The 26,389-nt window shown below is 44.7% G+C and overlaps 2 protein-coding genes and 1 long non-coding RNA gene across 7 annotated transcripts in view; 1 reads left to right on the forward strand and 2 right to left on the reverse strand.

Annotated features, from left to right (window-relative positions):
• Positions 1 to 2,578, reverse strand: part of LOC123377265 (heat shock factor protein 3-like) — a 36,422-nt gene extending 33,844 nt beyond the window's left edge. The window contains exons 1-2 of one of the 2 annotated variants that reach the window (XM_045029939.1): positions 2,462 to 2,578; positions 544 to 613 (exon numbers count right to left, since the gene is read on the reverse strand). The gene's annotated coding sequence lies outside the window, so the exon portion shown is untranslated. Of the gene's footprint in view, positions 1 to 543; positions 614 to 2,392 lie in introns of both variants that reach the window. The other variant, XM_045029940.1, reaches the window with a different exon arrangement.
• HEPH (hephaestin) overlaps positions 1 to 26,389 on the forward strand; it is a 34,625-nt gene that overhangs the window by 3,779 nt on the left and 4,457 nt on the right. The window contains exons 2-21 of one of the 2 annotated variants that reach the window (XM_045029933.1): positions 1,598 to 1,694; positions 4,056 to 4,270; positions 6,784 to 7,028; positions 7,851 to 8,063; positions 8,587 to 8,766; positions 9,509 to 9,763; positions 10,420 to 10,588; positions 11,824 to 11,963; positions 13,084 to 13,215; positions 13,896 to 14,107; positions 15,870 to 16,020; positions 16,461 to 16,673; positions 17,500 to 17,713; positions 18,370 to 18,509; positions 19,486 to 19,617; positions 21,272 to 21,378; positions 22,096 to 22,321; positions 23,513 to 23,652; positions 24,055 to 24,217; positions 26,056 to 26,088. In XM_045029933.1, the coding sequence (XP_044885868.1) occupies positions 4,095 to 4,270; positions 6,784 to 7,028; positions 7,851 to 8,063; positions 8,587 to 8,766; positions 9,509 to 9,763; positions 10,420 to 10,588; positions 11,824 to 11,963; positions 13,084 to 13,215; positions 13,896 to 14,107; positions 15,870 to 16,020; positions 16,461 to 16,673; positions 17,500 to 17,713; positions 18,370 to 18,509; positions 19,486 to 19,617; positions 21,272 to 21,378; positions 22,096 to 22,321; positions 23,513 to 23,652; positions 24,055 to 24,217; positions 26,056 to 26,088 (3,241 nt within the window). In that variant the 5' untranslated portion in view covers positions 1,598 to 1,694; positions 4,056 to 4,094. The remainder of the gene's footprint in view (positions 1 to 1,597; positions 1,695 to 4,055; positions 4,271 to 6,783; positions 7,029 to 7,850; positions 8,064 to 8,586; positions 8,767 to 9,508; positions 9,764 to 10,419; positions 10,589 to 11,823; positions 11,964 to 13,083; positions 13,216 to 13,895; positions 14,108 to 15,869; positions 16,021 to 16,460; positions 16,674 to 17,499; positions 17,714 to 18,369; positions 18,510 to 19,485; positions 19,618 to 21,271; positions 21,379 to 22,095; positions 22,322 to 23,512; positions 23,653 to 24,054; positions 24,218 to 26,055; positions 26,089 to 26,389) is intronic. The other variant, XM_045029934.1, reaches the window with a different exon arrangement.
• Positions 14,034 to 26,389, reverse strand: part of LOC123377266 — a 60,915-nt gene continuing 48,559 nt past the window's right edge. For 2 of the 3 annotated variants that reach the window (XR_006582151.1, XR_006582150.1), the window contains 2 exons: positions 21,289 to 21,370; positions 14,034 to 14,166 (listed from right to left, as the gene is read on the reverse strand). This is a non-coding gene — a long non-coding RNA (uncharacterized LOC123377266). Of the gene's footprint in view, positions 14,167 to 21,288; positions 21,371 to 24,802; positions 24,926 to 26,389 lie in introns of those variants that run through there. The other variant, XR_006582149.1, reaches the window with a different exon arrangement.

Below are 26,389 nucleotides of genomic sequence, written 5' to 3' on the forward strand. Positions count from 1 at the left end.
AAAGCAGTTATAGGCTGACTCCATGGGATATATACCCCCCTGCCCCAATGGAGATCAAATATGAATTCCTGTTCATAGGCTACAAGGAGTCCAGTGGCACCTTAAAGACTAACAGATTTATTTGGGCATGAGTTTTCATGGGTAAAAAACCCACTTCTTCAGATGTTCCTAGGCTTAGAGCCTTGTGGAGAGAGCAGCATGCTCAACCCCCTATCACTCTGAAGTGATCTCTCCACCTCTGGCCAAGGCACAAAAACAGATTAACAGGCTCTTCCACAAGCAGTGCTGTCCAGTCCTCAAATGGAGAGTCACCATGCCAGGAAACCTTAGGGCGAAGCAGGAAAGATGAATGAGGGGCAAAGTGGAAGAGGCCCCAGTACCCAGTTGGCCTCTGAATGAAAGCATGAGAAAGAGAAAGAAAAAGAAAAAAAGAACAGGGAGTGTCTACTGTGTGGTATCTGTTATCTTCATTGCCTTTCTCCTAGCATGTAATTAGCTATATTAATACAATTTGTTTCCTCCCTGCCATAAAAAAATACATACCTGGTTTCCTGTTTCATAATTAATCCTCAGCTATAGTGCCACATGGAGAGGTTGCGGTAGCTTTTAAAAGCTGAAAGCAAAACAAACATTAAATTATGGGTAGGGCCCTACCAAATTCCCAGCCATGAAAAAAGTGTCACAGACTGTGATATATGGTCTCCCCTGTGAAATCTGGCTATTGTAAGTCGGTTGTACTATTGCCACCCTTACTTCTGAGTTGCCTTTAGAGCTGGGCAGCCAGAGAGCAGTGGCTACTGTCCTGGAACCCAGCTCTGAAGGCATCATTTGTGGGGTGGGGAGGCAGAACCAGCCTTATGGGTGGGCAATGTGGGCAACCACCTAGTGGTCACACCATCCCCACCTCATATACACAGCCAGTTCAAGGCCTCTTTAACACCCGCCCTCCCCGAGCTCTGGGGCTCCTACCATGCACCAGGCTCCAGCTGCTAGTCCCAGCTGGGCTGCAGAGGGGCAGGGGAAGAGGAAGTCCTGCATGAGTTGCTCCCAGGGCTAGGTCAGACCTATCTCCAGCAGCACAGAAGTAAGGGTGGCAGTACCATACCATGCCATCCTCACGTCCATGCTGCTGCTGGCAGCAGCGCTCGCTGCCGAGTTGGGTGCTCAGCCAGCAGCCACCGCTCTCTGACCACCCAGCTCTGATGGCAGTGCTGCTGCTAACAGTGGTGCAGAAATAAGAGTGGCAATACCACAACCCCCCTACAATAGCCTTGGGACCCCCATGGCCCCCTTTTGGATCAGGATCCCCAAAGTTACACCACCATGAAATTTCAAATTTTTAAAATCCTATGACTATGAAATTTACTAAAATGGACTGTGAATTTGGGAGGGCCCTAATTATGGGTGATGCCTATGTGGGGCATTTCTATAGTATTTGTGACCTGAATATAGCCAGCCAGGCTGCTCACGTCGTGACTATTCAGTGTCTAGTACATTCCTGAGACAACCCACAGCTCAGACCTATCAATTAACGGCTAGGCATCTCCCTTCTTTATAACCTGGACTTTGCCTCCTCTGCATATATTGATTTTTCCAGGTTCGTTATTTCTACAATGCTCTAGGCGTTTAAAGAAGAGAGTCTCAGCAATGACTAACCCATTCAACATTGCCTGTTTCTAACCCAGCTCAACAGAGTAAGTAAAACAGCAGATAAGTTAATTTAATACTTTCTTCTTTTTCTTGGGTAGAGGTTTCTTAGTAGCGGAAGTGTGACAGTTACGACAGCGACTGGTTTAACTTGATAATATGGAGTTTCGCATGCCACAAGGAGAGAAGTAAAGAATAGTAGTTTTCTTCCTTTATATGCATTTCTTATAGCATCAGAGAATAATGTTCAGCTTTAAGATGTTTAATGTATGTTTTAGTGTCTAAACAGATCTATCTATTTCAGAGGTGATTAGAATAAGGGAGTTGAAATGTCTGTTTTCTCTCCTTCAGTTCATGGACCCAATTCTGATTTTTTTACACCAGTGTAAAGTCAGGAATAACTCCTTACAAGCCAATGGAGTTGCACCATGGTAAAAATAGGTGTGAGTGATAGCAGAATCAGGCCCTATGAATCTGAGTTGAGATAAGCTGCTTCACCATTTCATAGAAATGGAGCACAGGACAGTGTAGTGTCCTGAATCAAACCCCTACTTTGCTCCTGACCTGGTCTTTGAAAGAAAGATCCCCAAAAGAGAGGCAATCTCAAAGATTCCATTTCAGGTTTTTGCATTAGGGCTGGACAATTCACTGGAAGTTTAGTTTTAGGTGGACATCCATGCAAGTAAAATGTATTCAGTAAACCAACTAATGCTGTCATATTGGGTTTCTAGAACAAGTGACCCACCTGTAAGTGACTCCTTTCCAAATCTACTTTAAAACCATGTTCTATACTTGATATAAAGTCAAAACTCACCCTCTTCCTGAAATCTCATTTTGTGAACAAAATATAAAGATTAGACCAAAACTTCTCTCCACATTCGACTGCTCTTAGGTATCCCTTTAGGGCTACTGAATCACATCCCAGAAATCCTCTCCCCTAGATAGCCACTGCCACCTCATTTATATCCAGGTGGCTAATGAGCCACTTCTTAGATGAGTCAACAGATTACCCTTTCTCGGCAATCAGTGTTAATAGGGTAAGAGGTTTCAGGCTAATCCAGCTTCTTACACCATCTATTCCTCCTCTTGGCTGGTCACCGCTGCCTCTCTCTATTAAACATGACATTTGTGTGTGTGTTGAATAGCACGTGTACAGTTTAGTTAACAAATTGGTTTGAAATCTATTTTAAAGAACAGCATGAGTGTATGTAAACACAGTCCTTTCATTTCCAAGTAGCTAATAACTACCTTAAGTGTGGCTTAATGGATGGAGCAGTAGCACGAGACCTTTGTTCTAGTCTTAGCTCTGCTGGTAGCATGCTGGGAGGCCTTGGGCAAGATATTGCATTTCTCTTTGCCTTTGTTTCCCCATCTGTAAAATGGGTATGATACTTATCTCCTTTGCAAGGCGCTTTGAAAGCTACTCATGAAAAACACTATAAGACTTACATATTTTTGGATTGTAGAGTAGAAATTTCTCACAAGTTCAGAGATTGCACTCAGCTGGAGCAGAGGAATGTGTGGGAACAGTTCACACATTTGGGTATACCACAAAGAGGGGTTTTCCAGGTTGAGTACCCAGCAGTGAAAAGCTCAGCATTGTAAATTGAATGACTATCTGGGATTGATTAACAATCACTTCTGCCAGTTACCATTAATTTCTGGGGACAGATGAATTGGTTCAGGATTCTATCCATTAGCTCTCTATGTTAGCACAAGAGATAGTTGGAGGGCTAGTAAAGGCAATGATATCCGATAGTGCTTTTTATTCAGAAGGACACCAAAGCATATTTGAAACTGATTTACAAGGACCACTTAACCCACCATAGCAGTACAAACACCCACAGTGGAGCACAGTAGATGTTTTACAGTGTACAGCAACATGACCCAAAACTACAGAACAAGCAGTTTAGAAGAATACGATCCAATGAAACACTTGAGAAAGTTGGCTAGGTCAGCCTGAGAGATAGTCAAGGCATGCCAAGCCTCTCTCCACATTATAGGAATTACCCCAGTAGGACAAACCAATTGTCCATAGTCCATTGCCCTGTCTCCTTCAGTGGTCAGTGTCAGATGCTGTTGAGGAAGGTATAACTCCTTTGGTACACTTTGTTGTATGTTAATAGACCAGGGTGTGGGGGCAGAGATGGAGGATTTTGTTTCTCATCCTGGAGCCGGTGACTATCTTATGCTTGAAGCATGGGAGCTGAGAATCCTTGTAATTTTCCCATTCATTCTGATATAATTAAATGGTGACCCCAGAAGTTTTTACATGTTGATTCCTCCCCATGTTCTCAGAACATCCTGGATCTTCAAACCAAACTGCCTAGGACTAAGTTATGAGCGTCAAAGCCTGCTTGTTGTCCCATTACTCCAGACTCTTTTTTTTTGTTTCTTTTCCAAAAAAGCAGTTGCCTGCTCCTGAAGAGCCTTCACCTCAAGCTGGGATGGAATCTTGTTGGCAACTGCTGCCTCAGTCTCTGTTTTTCCTTCATTTGCTGCTGCTGCCCATCTTTGCTGAAGGTGCCACCAGAGTCTATTACCTGGGTATCTGTGAGGTGGAATGGAATTATGCTCCAACAGGGAAGAACATAATCACAGGCCGAAGCATTAAAGATGACCCGTATGTTTAACACCTATAAGTATTTGAGTCTAAAAAAAGCAAATGGCTCTGGAGGTTTATGCAAGAAGTTTTATTTAGCAAGCAGCTGATGTTGTCACATATCTGATCTTTATTGGCTTAATGGTTAACCTGTTTTTATCGTAGGAACATAGAAATTATTACGTTGGGATAGGCCAGTGATCAATCTAGTCCAATATACATTGACCAATTCCAGATACTACTGAGGAAAGTGCAAACCCTTTAGAATGCACCTTATTGCACGATGCTGTATTTCTTCCTGACCCTAGCAGGTGATCTGTTTATGTGCCTTGAAGCCTGAGAATTTTATACCATTATGTACACAGGCAGTTAGAGGTGGTCAAAAATGTATTATGACAAAAAATACCTTTTTGACTAAGTGGAAATTTTTGCAAGAAAGCTTATGTTTTCATCAAAAATGTTCAACATTTTGTTGAAAACCCTACAGCCTGAAAACTGAGAAAAAATTGGTTTTCAGTAATAAAAAAAACCCATATTTGGTTTCTGGTTTTCGAAAGCAAAAAAATAAACCAAACCAAACCAAACCAAGTCTTTTAAATCACAACTTAAGAAAAATTCTGAAAAAGCATTCTCTGAAAATGAAAATTGTGTATTTCCTGTTGAAATTTTTCATGGTAAATAAAATCCATTTCCTGGTGCTACACTGTCACCATGAATTCTTTGTACAATTGGATCACTTATTTCAAAAAGCATATAGCAGAAATAGAAATGGTTCAGAGAAAGGCAACAAAAATGATCAGAGGCCTGGAAAGATTTTCATATATGGAGATATTTAATAGGTTGGGACTATTTAGTTTATAAAGAAGACAAATAAGAGGGGACATAATAGAAAATACATATAAAATAATGAATATTTTAGAGAGGGTAAATCTTGTGTTTCTAGTCACCTTCTCTCATAATAATACAAGAACAAAGAGACAGTCACTGAGATTAAACATAGAATTAGTCTGTGGAACTCATGTCCACAGGGAAATAAATAATAAAACTAGTTAACATTTTTTGAAGGAAAAGTTTTTTAGTTGAAAATATGGCCTAGGTTTGAAAATGAAACTAAATTTGCAATAAACAGATTTTTTTCTATAACTATTTAGATCACACGTGCATCAGGCTGGCAAAATGTCAGGGCTTTTCATTTTGAAATGGGAACAGCTTCAACCTTTTGAGAGAGAGAATGTATGTGTGTGTGTGTGGGGGGGGTGGTTTGCTGGGTGACCTTGGGCATGTCCCTTTCCCTCCCTGGGCCTCTAAAACAAGGATAATGATACTGACCTCCTTCATAAAGCACTTTGAGATGAAAAGTGCTAAATAAGAGCTACCACCTATTACACTACATTATATAATTTTTATAAGATTTCATAAAATGTAAGTCACTGCCAGGTTCTCTCATCCCCTTTTAAAACATCTGCTCTGGCCCTGCTACATAGAAGAGCTGGCTGCAGGAGTGACTCTGTGGATGTGGTGCAGCTCTGAACCGCATACCTACAGCTCCACCCTGCTCTATTACTGTGAGTGACAAAGCTCGAGGTTGACTTTAGAGGTACAGCACTGAGCCAATACAGAACAGTTTTTCTATTTGCCAATGTGCCAGGACTATTTTTATTGCTGCAGCAATGATGATGCCTAGGAAAAAATATCTTCACTGTCCATGACCTGACACACTAATACTTGAGCCAAGATTCACCTCTCATCTAGTAGGAAAGGAAAGAAAGAAAAAAAAAAAGCAATCCACTGTTGTATTGCCCGTTGGACACTTGTAAGAGGTTTAAACTCTGAAGGTTAGATATGTGCTGGGGACACATCAGCCTCAGCTGACTACTCTTTCCAGTAATATTTCACATCGGCTTTTGACTAGAACCTCACCCTCTTTTCTTGTGTCAGTCTTTGTGAGAGCGCTCAGGAGATTTTTTTCCCCCTTGCAACTCACAGAGCATAGCTCCAGTCTGCACTAGATTTAAAGGACTAGAACAATAGGTAGGATAGCAATCACTTGGGCTCTCAACTTTCATTCTTCAGTGCATAAAATGATCATAAGATAAGAAAGAAATTTCCCCCTGTCCCACCATTGTATAGCATCCACAGTTAAATACATTTAGGGGGACTGTGTCAGGTCTTCCCCTGAAGCATTCAGCACTGACCGTAGCCAGAGACCAAGTCTCAAACTAGATGGTCTGATGTGCTGATCTATTACATTGTGTCAGTTCCTCTCATATTTTACAACACTCAAAACCAGACAAGAGTAGTGAGGCCAGTGTTATTGTCCAGTCGGATTGCAGTCCCAGCATTGCCATAGGGTCCTGGAAGAGGAAGCACGATGCTGGACTAGGAGTAGGGATAGACCGCTGGCACAGCAGAGACTCTAGGAATCAGCTGAGAGAGCTACATTAGGTGTCCCTGTTATCACTACTCCCCAGGGTATGCAGCTGTAGTAGATGGCACATTATTCACAATCTGTTGTCCTGTTTTGAATTTAACAGAGAAGCCTCTACGTTCCTCCAGTCTGGCAAGGACAGGGTGGGAAGCACTTACAAAAAATCTGTGTATAAGCAATACTCAGACTCCACGTATACAAGAGAGATCCCCAAACCTGCCTGGCTGGGATTTCTTGGGCCCATCATACGAGCAGAAGTGGGTGACACCATTACCGTGCACCTAAAAAACTTTGCCAACCGGCCACACACGGTCCATCCTCATGGCGTCTTCTACAAGAAGGACTCAGAAGGTAAATGAGCCCCTGCTGAGTTGATTCAGTTTCCCACTGTGAATTTAGGAGTATATAGGAAAGCAAAGCCAGCTGAGAATGGGTCTTGTTTGAGTTGGCTCAAAGCAGTATCGCCTGGAAAACTGGAATATTTAGGTAGGCTTTTAGCAATGCCACCGCATGCTGGGTTATTGGGTTCCTAAGCAGTACAGTACCATCTGAGATGGATGCACTTTTTCCAAACATGAACTCCTTAACAGAATGTCCAAATTCCTTCCTAAAGAACACAGTCTTAGTAACACTCTCATTGCCTGAATACAGCAGCTGAGGATCAGCAAGCTAGTAGCTAATAAATGTTTATATTATAGTGCTACGCATATTTAGATGTCTTTAATGTGATGAATCTTGAGGTGCCACAGGAGTGATAGAATATCATTCAAACAGAGAGTCACTGTTTGAAATAGTCCCAGGGAATTTAGAAAGGAACTATTTCTGGGGTACTGCAGATTTGAACTGAAACTTAGCACAGTTCTCTGTTTTCCGATGAGAATATAAAGAAGCAATTTTTAGAACATGGGACTATGAGTCACCTTTCTGGTTCAGCCACCAGCAAACTGGGCAAAGTCACTTAACAACTTCCCTGTGCCTCAATTTGCCCATTGGAAAAATGATGATTACATTACTTACGTGGTGTGAATCTTAATTTGAAAGGTGCTACAGAAGTGGTAAAAGTAACTTGCAGCTGTCTGTGCTGTATCTAGTGTGAGAAATGCAGTACGTGTTTGTATGTTATATACTCTCTGCCAAAATTGAATGGATGCTGTGATTGCTCAATTATTCCAGGGTCCCTGTACCCCGATGTGTCCTCACAGGATCATAAGAAGGATGATGCTGTTCCACCAGGAGGGAATCACACATATACTTGGACTGTCCCTGAAGATCACAGCCCAGTGGCTGACGACCCAACCTGCTTGACCTGGGTCTACCACTCTCACACTGATGCACCGAAGGACATTGCTTCTGGGTTGATTGGGCCATTACTGACATGCAAAGAAGGTAAAACCTCAGGGGAACGACAGCTCAGAGTTACAGCTTCACACATACTGAAGACTTTGCAATGATCTCACTTATGGTAACGCAAGCAGTGATGCTTTGTTAGACAGCTCTCTAGTTCACGTGGAACTTATATGTAATCTGAGATAGTTCTCAATTTCTAGATTGATTCTGATTGTTATTTCTTTGTGGCTTAGAGAGTTAGTACATTAACTTCTCAGCTCTGTGAATCAGTTCAAATGCACAAGTGGAAATTCAAGACCCCATTTGTACATATTAAGAAAGAAAGAAAGAAAGAAAGAAAGACAAAGCCCCCAAACCTCCTCCAAACCCTACAGGATTTCAGCAAGAGTGACAACACTATTGAAAGATCCGGGAGTGCAGGGGGTGCTGTAAATCAGAAGTGAGACACATTGGAATTTAGGAATGGAATAGCAGGGAGTACTGCAGGTCTAGGGTGAGGTGCATTGGCAGACCTCAGTGATAGTCTGGGCTGGAAAATCACTCATCCTCTCTCTTGCCCTAGGAGCTCTGACTGGCACATCTCAAAGACGGCATGACGTGGACCTTGATTTCTTTCTCATGTTCAGCGTGATTGATGAGAACCTGAGCTGGCACCTGGATGAGAATATTGCATCATTCTGCACAGACCCAGAATCTGTTGATAAGGAAGATGAGGAGTTCCAAGTGAGCAACAGAATGCATGGTGGGTGCCACCTTTCACACTGGCTTTGCCCAGTCATTCTATGCCTGGGGAGCTCCTTCCCTGATACCCTGAAGTGCAGTCTCATCTGATGTGTGCAGGGATGGTTTGAGAAGCCAGTGAGACCTTGTGCTGAAAGATGCCCCATCATAGGGGCAGCCATATCAGCACCATCAAAACAATCATAATTTTTGTCAGGGTTTTGGCTTTTACCTTTAGTGAACATGTGGCCATTAATCTGATGTCCAGAATAAGATCCATGTTAGAAAATGATTTATGGAAGCAGGCTCACCGGGATTGGGCAGGAGAAGGGAAAGGTGTTCTGTTGAGACCCGTTTTCTGAATGTCCCATGTTTCTGTAATGGGACCTGCAGGATGGAGCTGTGAAACCCAGGGGTGGCTCTGGACATTTCGCCGCCCCAAGCACGGTGGCATGCCATGGGGGGTGCTCTGCTGGTCGCCGGGAGGGTGGCAGGCGGCTCCGGTGGACCTCCCGCAGGCGTGCCTGCGGAGGGTCCACTGGTTCTGCAGTCCGCTGATCCCATGGCTTTGGTGGACCTCCCGCAGGCGTGCCTGCGGGAGGTCCACCGGAGCCGTCTGCTGCCCTCCCGGGGACCGGCAGAGCGCCCTCCGCGGCATGCCGCCCCAAGCGCGCGCTTGGCGTGCTGGGGCCTGGAGCTGCCCCTGGTGAAATCTACCTCCACCCCCTTCCTGATCTCTGCTTCTGATTCACTTGGTTTTACAGCTATTAATGGTTATGTGTATGGGAACCTCCCTGAGATGACAATGTGTGCTGGGGATCACGTGGCATGGCACCTCTTTGGGATGGGCAGTGAGACTGACGTTCACACAGCCTTCTTCCATGGACAGACACTCACCATCAGAGGCCACAGGTCTGACGTGGCCAGCCTCTTTCCAGCCACTTTTGTTACAGCTGACATGATCCCCAGTAACAACGGGAGATGGCTTCTGAGCTGTCAGGTCAACAATCACCTGCAAGGTAAGGCACAGTCTGGAATCTGTCCTGCACCCTGTGGCCCCCAATCACTTCCCCACTGTGGCCCCTTGACACTACGGGATGAAGCAGACCAGTCTTGTGGGCAATGTCCCATGGTAAAAGGACTTCCCCTGCTGGGTAATCAATGGTTTGATCTGATGGCTCCCCTTATATTGCATAAAACTTGTGAGTTACAGCCATCCTGGCCTTTAATATGCAGGTGCAGCCTACAGGGACTACAGATGCCAGATGTGACATCTCTTGTTCAGCACTGAATATCGCAGGACTGGAGCACCTGGTGGTGCTGCAGAAGGCGCTTTACATCAAAGTGGAGCACTGCATGCTGGGACCTGTAGTCTCTCCAGGCTGTACCTATATGGTACCCATGAGGGTGGCTGAGGGCTATTTTTGTCCACCGACCACCCTAATGCAATGTCTTGTATTCATGATAGGAACCCATGCCCGCTGAAAAAGAAAACTCTCCCCTGTGAAGCAATTGCCTAAACACTCGCTCCCAGCCATGCACAATTTGGGACAACTGGGCTCAGTGACTTGTGCAAAGGGAATGGGTGGTGCACTGTAGAAATAGGTCCTCTGTCTGCCTTCCATTCAGAGTGGCAGACAGGAGTTAAGTGTGCATTTACTTCTCCCATGTGCAGCTGGAATGGAAGCGGTCTATGAAGTCAGACAGTGTTCTCAGAAAACTCCAGAGTCCTTCATGAATGGGACAGTTCGGAAATACTATATAGCTGCAAAGGAAGTACAGTGGAATTATGGCCCCTCGGGGCTTGACCAGAGCACTGGGAAAAGTCTGCAGGAGCCAGGCAGGTAAGAGGGTTTTTGCATGCAAGGCACTGTATTAAATCTGTAGCCATTGTCTGGAATACGAGCTTGACAGAAACGCTCTCAAGGAAACTTGGAACGCCTTTTTCAACGGAATGGTTTAACATGCAATTCACATTACATACATTCACAAAGCTTCCAGGTGTCCCAGCATGCTGTACAGTTGAGGGACACAGCACAGTTGCCTCCAAGTTCCATCTCTACTCACTGTACCTGATTTAGCAAGAAGCCTGCAAGTTTGATAAAAGAATGTAGGTACGATTAAAAAAGCAAGTCCCGTGGCAGACACAGGGTGGCATAGGTGGACTACAGATTTACACTGAGCTTCCATCTAGCCTTCTATGTGAAATCTAGCAGCAAATGCAGAGCGATTGAAATAAATAGCTCTCTTGAGGGTTTTACATACTTTCATTCCGAACAGCTGAAATAATATTTAGCACATATAAGGGTGTTTAATATTTTCAGAACACATTGCAAATAGAAACTAATGAATTCTCACACCCATCCCTGGAAGGTGGTAAATGTCAGGCCCATTTCTTACACATGGGAAAACTTGAAATGCACAGTGGTTAAGTGACTTGCCCAACACACCACACAGTAGCAGAGCTGTGGTTGGAGCTCAAGAGTCCCAGGCTCTGTGCTCTCTCCACCAGACTCTGCTGCTTCTCTTGGAGGGCACATTTTGGAATGCAGGGGAGGGGATTAGTCTCTTTTCATTTCATGTGTGTTTCTTTTAGAGTTAGGATTGACACTACCCAAAACATCCCAATTCTCGTAGTGCTTTCCTGAGACCTCCATGGAAAGTGTTGTTGAAGTGGTGTTGATTCAATAGAGGGCATCTTTCCCTCTGAGTCAGTACTGCAGTTTCCTTTGGATATACTATTCTGTACATCCTGACCCCAAACTGTTGTACAGAATTGCTGTATAGCTATTAAACAGCGGCCATGTTCCACCAGAGAGTGGACCGCGTTCCTGGGAAGAGCGAGCTGATCCCTACATAAAGTCTGTCTATCAGTTTGTAAAGGGCTTTGTCACACTCCCGGATAAAAAGTGCTACCTAACGGCATTATTATACTTGGCACTGCTGGGTTTTCAAAATCAGAGGTTTTGACTCAATTTGAAGGGCTGCAGAGCTGAGAGCTGCTGCTGTCACTGCCCTGATGGGGGCAGGGGAATTTGCCTTTTTGTAAAAGGACATGAAATTTGTTCTCTGTGTTTAGCTCTTCTGAGCAGTTCTTCAAGCATAGCGCCAGCCGGATTGGGGGAACCTACTGGAAGGCCAAGTATGTGGAATATACTGATTCAACATTCCGGGTAGAAAAACAACGGTCAGAAGAAGAGACGTATCTTGGGATACTTGGTAGGGATTGTCTGGCAACATAAACCCTCTTACAACACCTTTTAGAATGATCTAGCAGCACCAAAAATGCTGATTGGCTGGCACTGTCCCATAATTCCTAGGAGTTATAACTTCTGTGGTGGAGGTGTTTCCTGCATGACATTACAATGCAGCTCTTTAGAGCAAGGAAGACCTATACTGGGGGGTGATGGGGTGGTCTTGAGATTGGTGGGGACCCAGTATTGTTCTGCCACAACCACCTTTGGAAGCTACCAGGAAGGGGCAAGGAACACATTATACCCCTATCTCTAACTAAACAAATCACAGCAAAGAGCTGGTCTGACTGAGCTTCTGATTATGTGTTTCTGACTGCGTCTTCAGGACACAATGCAAACTCCACTTTCTGCTTAGAAACTTCTTCCCGGGAGGAGCTGGCAATGCTCTTTGTGATCAGATAATGCCGAGACAAAAGGAGTGGGACTTGGAGAGCGAATGAATCATGCATGGAGGGGCACAGCATTAATTCCTTTGAATACATTTTAGTACTGTCTATAATTTGAGCATTTGATGCCTAGATAATATTCTGGTGTGAGACACAACAGGAATGTGACAGATCAGAGTAGAGTAGATCAGATTAGACGAAGTAATAGATTGATTAGTCTGGCTGGTTGCGGTTAGTTCTCATAGAGGCCATTAGGGAGACGAAAGGCCTGATCCGGTCCCACTGAAGTCAGTGGAGCTTTGGTCACTGATTTAAAGTAGGATCAGGGAGTTGTGAGTAGGAACAGGACATAAATCACTGCACCAGCTAAGGAGAAGGGGGTAGCTCTCCCTCTCCCTCCCATTTAATCCCAGCCTTTTGGGCCTGGAGTAACCGCTTCACTGAATTCTCTCAGTCAAACTTCAAGCTATTTTACCTTTAAATAGTTCCCCCATCCCTGCCCCAAATGCCAGTCTGCCCGAAGGGCCAGCAGTCCTACTTAGCATGGCCAAAACCAGACAGCTGGCGCTTCTGCTATGCCCATTGTTGTTAGTCATCTGTGGCTGTGAACTCTGGGTAGAAAGTGGCCATTGATAGCCTGCTTTGTCCAGTTATCTTGGAAATCACTTCATTATCTCCTCTCTCTCTCTGCGTGTGCAGGTCCAGTGATAAAAGCCGAAGTGGGAGACACTCTCTTGGTGACATTTGCTAATAAAGCCTCTTGGCCCTTCAGTATCCAACCCCATGGTGTGCTTTATGGAAAGAAGTGGGAAGGAACGCTGTACCACGACGGTTTGTTACTTCATCCCACCCCCTCTTTCTAAACTGAGGCAGTGACAACCCCTGTGGTGTGGTTCCACAGTCTGCAGCCACACACCATTGGGTGGTGGTCTTCTCCGACCTTGCTAGCTGAGCAAAGCAGGGCCTGCTCGGCTAGTGTACCATGAGAAGTGGGGCTGGTGATGCAGTAGGTGATGTTCTTCCTTTTGACCTATCACTGAACCACTGCCCAGCGTGGCATCACAGAGGAGGTGGTGCTGGAGGTACTGTCTCTTGGAGAAGAGATGAAATCATGGTGCTGACCATTTCTGGCCCCTAAAGATCCCATGATGCTTGTTTCAAGAGCAGAGATATATCCCTGGTCACACTGTAATTCGGGTAGCTATATTCCACCTGCCAAAATTCTCCTGAAGATTTAATTGGATATATTTCTTTATTTCATGCCATCAGGCCCACCTCTGTCATGACACCTACAATAAATTTGCCCACACATGTATGTCCAGTAATATATAAATATGTCCCTACTGTATTTCAATTCTGAGATATATGATGGCTACCCCATTCTACCCCAGAGGTGGCTGTCCTTTGGTGGTGAGTGAAATGAATCACAGTAGCAGATGACACTGAAGTGCTGCAGAGCTTGCAAAAGGGGCTGTATACATGAATACATATCAGCATCTTGTGTTTTAAAGGTCTGTCATGGAATGGGGCTTCAGTTGAGCCTCTCCATAACTTCACATACCACTGGACTGTACCACAGCATGTTGGACCCACTGCCAGTGACCCTCCTTGCCTGACCTGGATGTACTCCTCTGCGATAAATCCCATCCAAGATACCAGTTCCGGCTTAGTGGGCCCTCTGGTGATCTGCAGACCTGGGACTCTCAACACCAGCAACAAGCAGGTACAGTCAGCTCTCCCACTGCAATGATTCAGGCTCTTCGTCCTATGGTGAAGAAATAACTGGAGAAAGGAGACCCCAATAAAACCCTGGTAACTGAAATATAATTAAAAATACATGGGTGGAGGAGGCCCACAGATTAGAATAAAAGCATCTAGGCAGAATACGTGCGCTGCTTCAACCATGCCAAATTCGTGCATCAAAGTGTCTTATGAGAGAAGCCTAACACATTGGATTCCTGAGGTATTTGACTAATCTTTGACTAATCTAATCTTGGGGTTCAATTTAAGGGAAACCTTTTGCATTTAGGTGGATTTTGTCAAAATCCTTGGTCTGACCCTATACTGACAGTTATGGGATTACACAAGGATACATTTGTCCTAATATACATAGGGCAGAATGCCCTATTCTTTTTCTTCCTCTTCTTCCTATTATTAATGAGAGGTGTGTGAAAAATTCACCACAAAATTGAAAATATTGAAAATCATTTTCATACTAAGTTGAAAACAGTCCCGTCTTTGCTAAAGGGTTGTGCAATTTTTGCTTGAAAGATGGAACATTTTGAGTTTCAAGTGGAGCTAGGTTCTACTCTAAACTCAGCCCATTTTGAGAAGAACTCAAATGAAGGGGTGATTTTACAACAAAAGCACATAAAATGGGTGGTGTTCTGCAGGCTTTTGTGATGTGGAGATAAGTGAAATCCTAGGGCTGACTAACACTTTGCCTTGGAATTTAATGAAGAAATGGTCATCACTTTTGCACCGGTGTTGCCAAGGTAGCACAATGAGTACACAAGGGAACAGGAAGCACTGACAGCACTGAAGTAACAGGCCCACATTTGACAAACAGGGGGCAGCAGAAGACAAAACTAGCTGCATGATTGTGAATACATTGTAATGTGGATTGGGGAGTTGCTGGTGACTTTGTGAAGCAGCTGCTTTAAAAGCCTCCCTTGAAGATCTTGCTTTCTGGATCAGAATGATGTGGCTAAACTAGATGGAGTTCAGAAGACAGCAAACCTGATTAAGGGGCAGGAGAGTTTGATTTTGAGGAAAGATTAAACTATGTATAACTTGGCTGGTGGAGGGGAGATTATAATGATAAACAATGTACAGGTATTTGAGGGTGTGTAAATAAATCCTTGTGTCAAATAATTAAGAGTGGTCCAAGGAGGTATTACTAAGAATAAGGGGAGGAAACTGAGCAAATGGAAGTTTTGGCTAAATATCAGCAAAGCTCTCCTAACAGGGAAACATATTAGTGTGTGGAATAGATTCCTCAATAGAAGTTGTGGAAGTCTCGTTGCTTGTCAGTTCAAACTGGACTCAACAAAGTTTTCAAGGCTTGATGGTAGGAAAAAAATCAGGATTCTGATCTTGTATTAGGGAGGAGTGAGGTGGGCCCAGCTCCAGACCCTGCATAGTGGAGAGTGTTCTGATTTTGACCCCATTGGAAACTGGTGGGGAGTGTCCAACACCTGAATCTATGGATTGTGGGGGAAGGAGAGAATGACTTTTCAGTCTGGGAAAAATTCTGATCCCTTTACTCATGCTGAGAAGAACCTTTCTGCACTTGTAAAGTAAGTGCTACTCAGCATGAGTAAAGAGATCAGCATTTGGCCTCTACGAGGTGGAAGTGGACAACTTAAGAAACAAAAAATTAGAAATTGCCATCATGCAAAGCAGCATGTACTTCAACAGTTAATGGGTGTGGGTGATCTGTGTGTTTTTAAAATGAATGACCATTATTGTGATTATTATTGTAGAAAGGGATCGACAAGGAATTTTACCTCCTGTTCAGTGTATTTGATGAGAACCTCAGCTGGTATTTACCTGCAAATATAAAATACTATTTGAGAACGGAAGAAGCTTTCGTGAAAAAGGATGAAGGCTTCAAGGAGTCCAACAGGATGCATGGTATGGCCCTGTGCTCTCTCTTACATAGGCAGTGAGGACAGAACTATGAGGCGTGGGTCCATCTTTAACTGGTCGTAAAAACTCTGGAATAGCTAACTACTGCCATGGCACCTAAGGATCCCAATACCGGTACCTTGGACATGCCATGGGGGGAGAAAGAGAGAGAGAGAGAGAGAGAGAGATCAGGTGGACTTGGGAATTAAATTTCTGATTTGCATCAAAGGCACCTCTTTTGATAATTCTCTACATAGCAATGTCTTGGAGAATGGGTCATGGGACATGAGGTCCTGCTGTGCCCAAAAGCATGACTCAAGCAAATACCAGGGGTGAATTGCTGGTGAGCTGTACTGAGGAATACACAGCAATATGCAATTCCCATAGGTTGCCCTACATTGTAGGTATGTGTGTAACTGTGTGGTTTTAATTCTTTTCTGTTGCAGCCATTAATGGATTTATGTTCTATAACTTGCCCAAGCTGGAAGTATGTAAAGGGGACACTGTGTCTTGGCACTTTCTGGGTCTGGGCACTGACACAGATGTGCATGGAGCCGCATTCCAAGGAAACACTATTCAGATGAATGGGATGAGGAGAGATGCAACCAATCTGTTCCCTCACACGTTTGCTACTGCCCTCATGCAGCCTGATCATGAAGGTAGATGCCTGCACAACTTCCCTGATGCCCAATGAGCTATCTCAAATGTTAATATTTGTTCTCTCATGCTGATTTGTCTACAAGCGGTGTCAGAGTTACAGGATGAGCTGCACTTTAGACCCCTTTCACTTCCTCTTGAGTGCACCCCTGCAGGGACAGCACCGGCTTCCTGCCCCTCACTCTGGGTGGAACCACCCGGCCATACCATTAATAAACTACTAGATCGTTGGGCTGTAGCAGTCATTTCCCAACTGTCTTAACCTGACAGGCCCAACTGATTTTGACACCGGTCAGTCCTCTCACTCTGGCAGCCTGTGACAGGATAAATTTGCAGTGACACGGAAAGAACTTCTTCAAAACAAAGTACTGATTTGCCAAAGGGAACACTGCATGTAGGAAAATGACTTAAAAACAAAAAGGTCACATATGCATCTTATCATACCTAAGCTTAGCATCTCCAGCTATAGCTCAGGTAGGTCCAGTTTATCCCAGGCTTTTGATCTCTCTCTTTTCATGCTTGGCAAAACAGCTGTGTAACTTTGTTGGCACCAAGCAGGTAGTTTCTTTACAGCCAATAACTTGGCTGGTGTGTGAGTGCTTGCTGGGATGTTCCTTACCTAGGCCATTATTTTGCCTTCCTGCTTGGCTCCTCTAACAACAACTCTCGATCTGACCCCACAGCAAGACACACCTCATAAAGAGACACACAGAGGTATGCACCATATTCATACGAAATAATACAGCTATTTCCCGGTTCATCTCACATAGTAAGGAAAGGACTTGCTTAGATCTTTAGAGCTGATCTTTTTGTTTATGATGCCCCTAGGCACTTTTGAGATCTACTGTCAGACTAGCAACCATTACCAGTCTGGGATGAAGGCGCGTTACTCTGTCTCAAAGTGTGGCAAAGGAGCACCTGTTCCTGACCCCCAATACGAGGAGGTGCGGACACACTACATCATGGCACAAGAGGTGGAGTGGGACTACTCACCAGATCGCAGCTGGGAGCTGGAACACCACAACATCTCTGGGCAGGAAAGGTAAAGAGGGCACCTTGGGGAAACCTGTGGCACCTTCAGGCAAACTTTGTAAAACCCATTCAAACAGGGGAAGCGGCTTTTTACTGGAGAGAGCCAAACCTCTGCTGATTGGATGGATACTGGCTGACCATGCCATGGTACTGCAGACAGTCCTCATCAGGGGTTCGGGGGCCAATTATCCCCTTTAATCCAAACATTGGCAGTGTTTTTCCTCCCTGTATTCTGCAGCTCCCTGCATATCTGTATGTGAGAGGGAAATTCTGTCTCTGTGGCCCATTTTCATTACTGGGTGCTCACTGGTGCCAGCTGAGGTGGTGGTTTTTTGATGCAGACATCTGTCCACCACCAAATAGACTGATCTTCCCCTAACACCCTTCCTGTAAGCCAGCGAGCAGCCACTCCTCATAAGGGAATGTGGTAACTTTGATCACTATCATCCCGAGACAAGAGTCCAATGGGTGGCTTGGAAGTGTGTGGCTCTGTATCCTCTTACCAACTCCCAGAGCCATTCAGCTCCCTCAGCTGATGTCATATGAAACTGGGGACTCTTTGGGGAGGAAACTGGTTCAGTTAATGAACCCTCTGCCCACAGAGAAGTGGTGTTTCTTTAATGCAAACAGAGCAGTGTTAACGTAACAGCACTCTGCATTTCTCAGCTATGGCAACCAATTTCTGAGCAATGAGAATGGACTTCTGGGCTCCAAGTACAAGAAGGCAATTTACAGGGAATACACTGATGGGACATTCAGAATACCCAAGAACAGGACCAGCGATGAGGAGCATTTAGGGATATTGGGTAAGCAATTATTTGAGTGGTGCATCTCTCACTCGGACAGGGCTGAGACTTAGTCCTGAAGAATGAGCCAAGGAACTGGGACTTGGGAGAGCTGGGTTTGACTCTGCCTCTGACTGGCTGTGTGACTGTGACCAAGGCAGTTCTCACATCTGTTCCCCCTCATCTGTACAATAGGGGAAAAGAGTCCTGTGGCACCTTATAGACTAACAGACGTATTGGAGCATGAGCTTTCGTGGGTGAATACCCACTTCGTATTCACCCACGAAAGCTCATGTTCCAATACGTCTCTTAGTCTATAAGGTGCCACAAGACTCTCTGCTGCTTTTACAGATCCAGACTAACACAGCTACCCCTCTGATACTGTACAATAGGGATAAACCCTACCTTCGTAAAGCACTTTGAGAGCTATGGATGGAAATCTCCAAGTGCAAAAGAAACCCCTCTGTGTAGCATCATTAAAGAAAGACCCAGGCACCGTGAAGCAGAGGAGCATGCTGTGGATTCTTATGAGAGTCTAAGGAGGCAAGAGCTCCACTGCCTCACGCCAGGATATTTCAGTACAGCACAAGCAACGTGAGGCAGCATATCCAATCTAAAACAGCAGGCTATGGCTATGAGCCATCATGGTTTCAGGCCATTTTACACTGTCAGGTCTGGTTAAATCAGACCGTTGGATGATGATGATGAATCATTTGCATTATGGTGGCACTCAGAGATCAGAACTGGGTCCCACTGTGCTGGGCACTGTGCTCATAACAAGGCACGTTCCCTGCCCTGAAGAGTTCACAATCAGAGTTTTCAGGATCGTCTTGAATGTGGTGTTAACTGTGATTCTTTACTTTGGGGAAGGGATATAGTGATGAATAATTCACCTCCCACCCCTACATTAAAGTGATTTCAATAAATGAGAGAGAGAAATACTCTCTTTTGGCCATTGATGGAAGCTGCGCTCACAGTATGATCTTCCTGTCTCAAGGTCCTTTTATCTGGGCAGAAGTTGGAGATGTCCTCAACATTGTGTTTAAGAACAATGCTACACAAGCCTACTCCATTCATGCGCATGGGGTACTGGAAAGGAATGATGGACAGGTGGAAGCCGCAAAGCCTGGTGAGCCAGTAGTCAGCTATTTGTTGGGCTAACTCCTGTTTATACGGCAATGATGACTCAACCCATTAAAAAGTCCCAGCTAAGAGGCTAGAAGTTACTCTGGTGTGTTTGTTTTAATGTGATAAGTAATTGGAGCTGAATAGAAACCAGCCTTTCATGTTCAGTGTATTTTTATTGTTCATCTAATGTACTGGCTTGGCAGCCCTGGACAGTACCATCCTCTCTTTAGCCACAGAAGGCACACAACCTGGGTAGCGGCAGTGCAAATTCCCTCCTCCAGGTTACTCACCACCAGTGCACCCTACCCTGGAGGGTTCATCTCTAGAAATGAGAGGGACTGTGACAGAGTGCCAAGAGATGGAGCTTGAGCCAGCAATCTGGCCACCATTAGCATCAGTTAGGATCCTCTGGAGAAGGCCTGAGTGATCTGGGGTGTGCCTGATTATTAGGCCCCACTAGGACTAGAAAGCTAATGGGCTAATTAGCCCATCAACAGGCAAGCAAGGACTATTTCTCTGCAAGGGCAGGGGGACGGGGAAATCACTGGAAGGTCTTCAGGAGCTCTCTTTGCCATTGTCCACAAACACAGACCTCTCTGAGACCCTCTTGCCTGTAAACACCACCAGGTAGTTTACAATGTTTTAATCCCCCCATCAGTACATAGCAATGTCCCCACTCTTTTGAACTGTATCCCACCTTCTAATCCCTTCTCCAAAATAGGAGGGATAGGGACAGGGAAAGTAAGGCAGCTCTGCTCTGCCAATGCCCTTTGTCAGTATTACCTTGCCTTCTTTTTCTCTTCCTCTCTTTCTGCCTTCCTAAACTCTTTTTAAACCACTTGTCTATTAATGGGCTAATTAGCTCATTAGCTTCCTAACCCCAGTGCGGCCTAATCAGGCACACTCCTGACTAATCAGGCCTTTGCCGGGAACCTAAATGGTGCTAATAGTGACTGAAGTGCTGGCTCTCCATCCCCCAGCACTCTGGGGACCAGCTAGTGACATTGGGCTGCGATAATGTTCTTTTATGATGTGGACAACTGTCTGCTAGGAACTGCTGAGACCACCAACTCACTTCCCTGCACAGCCCTCACTCAAGGTAACAACTTTTGGTCACTGCCACCATGGGCTTGACTGGAGCTGGCATCTCACAGGCTCAGTATCTGGACTACGCAGCCCCTCCAAGCCATCCAGACTCTCAATCAGCTTCTACTTTTAAAATGCATAACAAAAAGTTGAAGGAGAGTGGCAGGTACCTCTGTGAATATACTTCAAAGCTTCCAAAGGTCACGCCGAGTCTCCCAGGAAGTGAGCCAAAATTTCCCTGGAGAGCGCTAGTCCTGGGTGATTCAGGTAAAGGTGAGGTGATTTTCCATAAGTTGGGGTTCAGATCCTTTTCCACTCCCCATCCCCATCATGCCACCTCCTTTGTTTGTAAGGGGAGGAAAGAGTCTCTAGTCTATTGTTCACAACCAGGGAAAGAATCTGTAATGTACACGAGACTGCCATACTGTTGCTCTTTGGGGCAGGCACCATGTTTTTGTTCTGTGTCTGTATAGCATATAGAGATCCTGGCCCTGGGCTGGGGCTGCTAGTTGCAGCTGTAGTACAAATAGCAACTACTACTACCACCGTCACTCCTTTTTGTCTCTCAGGTGACATTGTAACTTACCGCTGGGATGTTCCTGAAAGATCCGGTCCAGGACCAAATGATTTTGTCTGCGTTTCTTGGGTTTACTACTCTATGGTGGATCCTGTAAAGGTAAAATATGGTTGGAATCTTAGAATAAAACAAGTTAGAGATGGAATAAAACAAGTTAGAGCCTCAGTGATCATCTAGACAGTCTCCTAGGAAACAATCAGGGGTTGTTCCCTGTAGGATATATTTTAGAGTTTGGCCTAGTTTAGAATGCGGTGTCCCATGTGATAGAGCTTCCACCATTTCCCTTAGGGAGACAATTCGACAGGTGAATAGATCTCATTGTTGATCTTGACATTAAGCCTAAATTCTCCCTTTCTTAATATAGTCCCTCATAAAATAATTCCTCCCACTCCTTGGCGTTAACACCCTTCAAATATTTATACGGTGTTATCACATCTATCAGGGAGGTGGTAAGGCCATTCTGCACTGCCATATAGAGTTGGCCAGCTATGGAGCAGATGCACATACCTTTTAAGGGGTGGCTTAATGTCCCCATGTACCGTCAGTAGGAGAGTCACAGCTCCATGTTGCACCCAATGCACAGCAGTAATTAACTGCTAACATCTAGCCCTGCACTTGTAGTTTCTGTTAACTATTTCCAATAGACTACATTTCACACACAGGATTGATTATTCAGTGGCTTGCAATGTACTTTATGGAGAGTACTGCAGGGAGCAGCAAGTCAAGGTGCTGAATTGTGGTGGTGCTGTGTGCAGGAGGGATGGGAGGAAAATCCCCATCTCTGAACACCTCCGACTTTCTTCTCTTTTCTATTAGGATATGTACAGTGGCCTGATAGGCCCCCTAAAGGTCTGCCGTAAAGGGGCGCTGGGCTCTGATGGGAGGAGGAAGGGCATCAACAGGGAGTTTGCACTCCTATTCCTGGTTTTTGATGAAAATCAGTCATGGTACCTGGAGGAAAATGTGAAAGCTTATGCACATGGGAATCAGAGCAAAATCAACCTGCAGGATGAAGAATTTGTGGAAAGCAACAAAATGCATGGTGCGTGGCCTTCACTTCACATCTTTTACTGGGCCCCATTCAGAGCTGCCTTTGCCATTTGCATGGGCCTAATTGACAAAGGTACCGAGATAGGGAAAGAGAGTTCTTGACCTTCTGGCCCTACTACCAGAATTAGAAATCCAGACAGGAGCCATTTCCTTTTAGAGTTGTAGGTGTTATTTAAGATTGCTAAATTGTGTAAGGTACATTGTGCATTGGCTGACAGATGCCTAATACACAAGGGCCTGATTCCTGCTGAGTGCTTCCTTTGGCTTTAGTGGTGCTCAGCACCACACAGAATCAGGCCCTGTGTTGCTGCTATTAATGTGGCATTTATAAGGCCCCAATCACAGATGAATGTAGGTGACAACTAGTCATTACTATTATCCAAGCAACAGTGACGGAACAGAAAAGTACAGGTGCCAGAAGTTCCCGGCCTCACAATATGTCTCTTCAGCACGTACCCTCTCCCATTGCCCTCAGTGGAGATTTCCCTATGTGTTGCCTTGCTTTATTATGCTGCTCTTTCATTGTTTTGGATCCTTATTTCATTTGCAGACAAGGTGCAGCTCTCATTGTTGCTGTGCTAATTGTGAAATGAAATCCTACTGAATAGCAATTTACAAATGACCAGCACCTCAGAGTAATGTACGACAACATATAGTATGCTGGAATTTGCCTGTTGACGGGGACCTGTAATGTTTCCACTGCTCAATAAGTGCGTGGGCAGTGGACTTTAAAAATGTGTAACTGTGGTTAGGCTACAAAGATCATATTTACATGGCCTGATCTTTAAAAGCACCAAGCTGCTTCTGCTACCTTCAGCTCTTGGAGATGGAATGTTCTTCAGTAAAAAAAGCAAAAGAGCAGGAAGGAGGAGAGTTCTGAGATTTAGCCAAGCTACGTCACTGACATAGCATCCGCTTGGGACAAGTCACTTGACCTTTTTATGACTCAGCAACCCAGCTGAAAAGCAGGTGCAGTGGCTGAGTTGGGAGGTGACGGACAAAACATCAGGAAATCATGCTGTGGGGGAATCTCACAACAGAAGAGACAAATGTCTGATTTACTTGACCCTAGTTGAGCTTTGAAAGGTTTAACCTGCCTTGAGGGAAACTGTTTTTGCACTGACATGTGAGGTCCTGATCATCCACATCATTCTGCTTTCTCAACACGTTGTCTACCCCACAGCCATCAATGGGAAGCTCTATGCAAACTTGCCTGGACTGACCATGCACCAAGGAGACTCGGTGAACTGGTACCTGTTGGGAATGGGCCAGGAGATCGATGTGCATACAGTCCATTTTCATGCCGAGACCTTCACATACAGGGTGAGAATCTCCTGCTGATTGCAGAGCCCAGCAGCAAGGGAAGGCTGGGGCTGGGATACCATTACATTCATTTGACCCCTTAACTAACTTCAGGCAGTTGGATATGTTTGCAGCATTGTCATGTAACCAGCAAGAGGAGATGATTTTACATGCCCAAAGCAGACCCAGGGGATCCCAGTATTGCATTGATCTCTCTATCTAACCAAGCTCAAGCTTAGGCTTTAGCAGGTTACATTCCTTTTCCACTTAGGACCTTGGAATTGCTTTTGGTAACTTTTTGTTACAATTCTTATCAACTACTGTAGCATCAGCAAGGTTTCCAGATCCTTGTTACTCTAGACCAGAGTTCTCTAAAGATACATGAACCATTGCATGCTAACATACCCCTTCCCTTTTTGACAGAATGGCAAGAGTTACAGGGCAGATGTTGTGGATCTGTTCCCTGGGACCTTCGAAATGGTGGAGATGGTGGTTGGGAACCTTGGGACATGGTTGCTTCATTGCCATGTGTCAGATCATATTCATGGTGGTATGGAGGCACTCTACACAGTCTTACCAAGACCAGGTAGGGAGAGAGCAGCAGCCATCTCTATGCAGTCATCTTCATAAATAACTTAAGTGTACTTCCAGATAATGATAATACTTAGTACTTATAGTGCAAAGTGTTCTATGCATACAGTAATTCACTCACTAACTAAAATATTATTAACTTAAGCTGCTCCTTGTTAACACCATATAAACAGTATTTGGGGCTAATAAACACTTCGATCCCAGAGTTTACATGGCCCTAGATATTATTATTAGGTTTATGTTGTCGTCTATCCTGGAAGCACTGTCCATTGATCCTCCAGCTATTGTTATTAGTAAAAGTGCTAGCTACATTAGAGATGCACAGTGAAAGTGTTCTGATCTAATCACAAAACATTAGAAGCTATTTTGTGATGAACAGTGCTTAAGGGCATCTTGTCATGCCCTTCCCTTCCACAAGTTATCAAAGGATCGTGTACCCCACTGGAGTCTCAGGAGCCCTATTTGGCTAGCCCTGGTGCCTGAAATTAACTGAGACTTGGTAGTGCAAAGGTTCTCTCCGGGATGGAAGGAAGGTCAGAATAAGAAAAAGAAAATCTAGCAAGTGCTGAAAAATACTCACCATGTTTTAATAAAGTCAGTGTCTGAGCTGGAACCCAGGAAACAGCCTGAAGTAGTACGTGACATTCACCACAGAGACATAATACAAAAAAGGATTAGGAAACGGATCTTTAGAGGCAGATTTTGCAAGGACATTCTGCTTGGCCTCTTTTCTTTTGGAGGAACAATTTTATGCCCACCATGAACTGTGGACATACAGAAGCAGCAAAGAATCCTGTGGCACCTTATAGACTAACAGACGTTTTGCAGCATGAGCTTTCGTGGGTGAATACCCACTTCTTCAGATGACTTGCATCTGAAGAAGTGGGTATTCACCCACGAAAGCTCATGCTGCAAAACGTCTGTTAGTCTATAAGGTGCCACAGGATTCTTTGCTGCTTCTACAGAACCAGACTAACACGGCTACCCCTCTGATATGTGGACATACAATTACATCTGTAAAAATGGAAGCCATTGTTAAGTGTTATAATAATCCCTTCACATAACACAAGAATCAGAGGTCACCCAATGAAGTTAACAGACAGCAGGTTTAAAACAAACAAAAGGAAGTATTTCTTCACACAATGCAGAGTCAGCCTGTGGAACTCGTTGCTAGGGGATGTTGTGAAGGCCCAAAGTATAACTGGGTTCAGAAAAGAATTAGATAAATTTATGAAGAATAGATCCATCAATGCTCTTAGGCAACATGGCCAGGGATATAAGCCCTTGCTTTGAGTGTCCCTACGTCTCTGACTGCCAGATGTTGGAACTGGACAACAGGGGATGGATCACTCGATAGTTGCCCTGTTCTGTTTATTCATTCTGAAGCATCTGGCATTGACCACTGTTGGAAGACAGGATACTGGGCTAGATGGACCATTGGTCTGACCCAGTATGGCCATTCTTATCTTCTTATAATTAATATTTGTTCTTGTTATCTAGGTTCTTGCTCTAACTGTCCAACTGGTGCTGAAGCTGGTTTCCACTCCCTTCTACTAGCCTTGTGCTGTAGGGGTCGGAAATGGCATCACCTATTAGCGTGCATGGCCTTCTACAGGCATTTACAACAGAGTATAGAGAGAGGCTAACTTCTTCAAAAGCACCTAATTGACGTAGGAAACTAACTGTCATTGAAAATCATTGAGACTTAGTCACTAGGTGCTTTTGAAAATTGTACCCAGGATAGATAACAATAGCCTTCCCATAAAGTCTACACTGATTGCTTTTTTCCTATGCAGCATAACAATGCATCACTAATTTGTCACTCTCTTTCAGAGACAGTGCCCGAGATCTTAGCGACAAAAGGAGGTATGATTTACATTACACAGCTGAAAAAGCCTCTTGCATTGTGTGTAGGGGATAGTGCTGGTTGAACTTACCCTACAGACAGAAGATTTGGATCAGGTGGTGGTTGGATCTGTGTGTGGGGAGGGGCGGCGGGGGGCACAAGAAACCATATCTCACCCCATTTCCATGTGCCTCTGGGCAGGGGTGTCTCCACATCCCAGTCTCTGTGTTCCCCAAGTATAAATATGGGGGGAGTTGTGTTAGTGTGCGGGGTATGACTATATGCAATGTGAATGATGGGGGGTGGGCTCTGCCTGCTTGT

The sequence above is a fragment of the Mauremys mutica genome, chromosome 9 (genome assembly GCF_020497125.1).
Source record: "Mauremys mutica isolate MM-2020 ecotype Southern chromosome 9, ASM2049712v1, whole genome shotgun sequence".
Taxonomy (NCBI): domain Eukaryota; kingdom Metazoa; phylum Chordata; order Testudines; family Geoemydidae; genus Mauremys; species Mauremys mutica.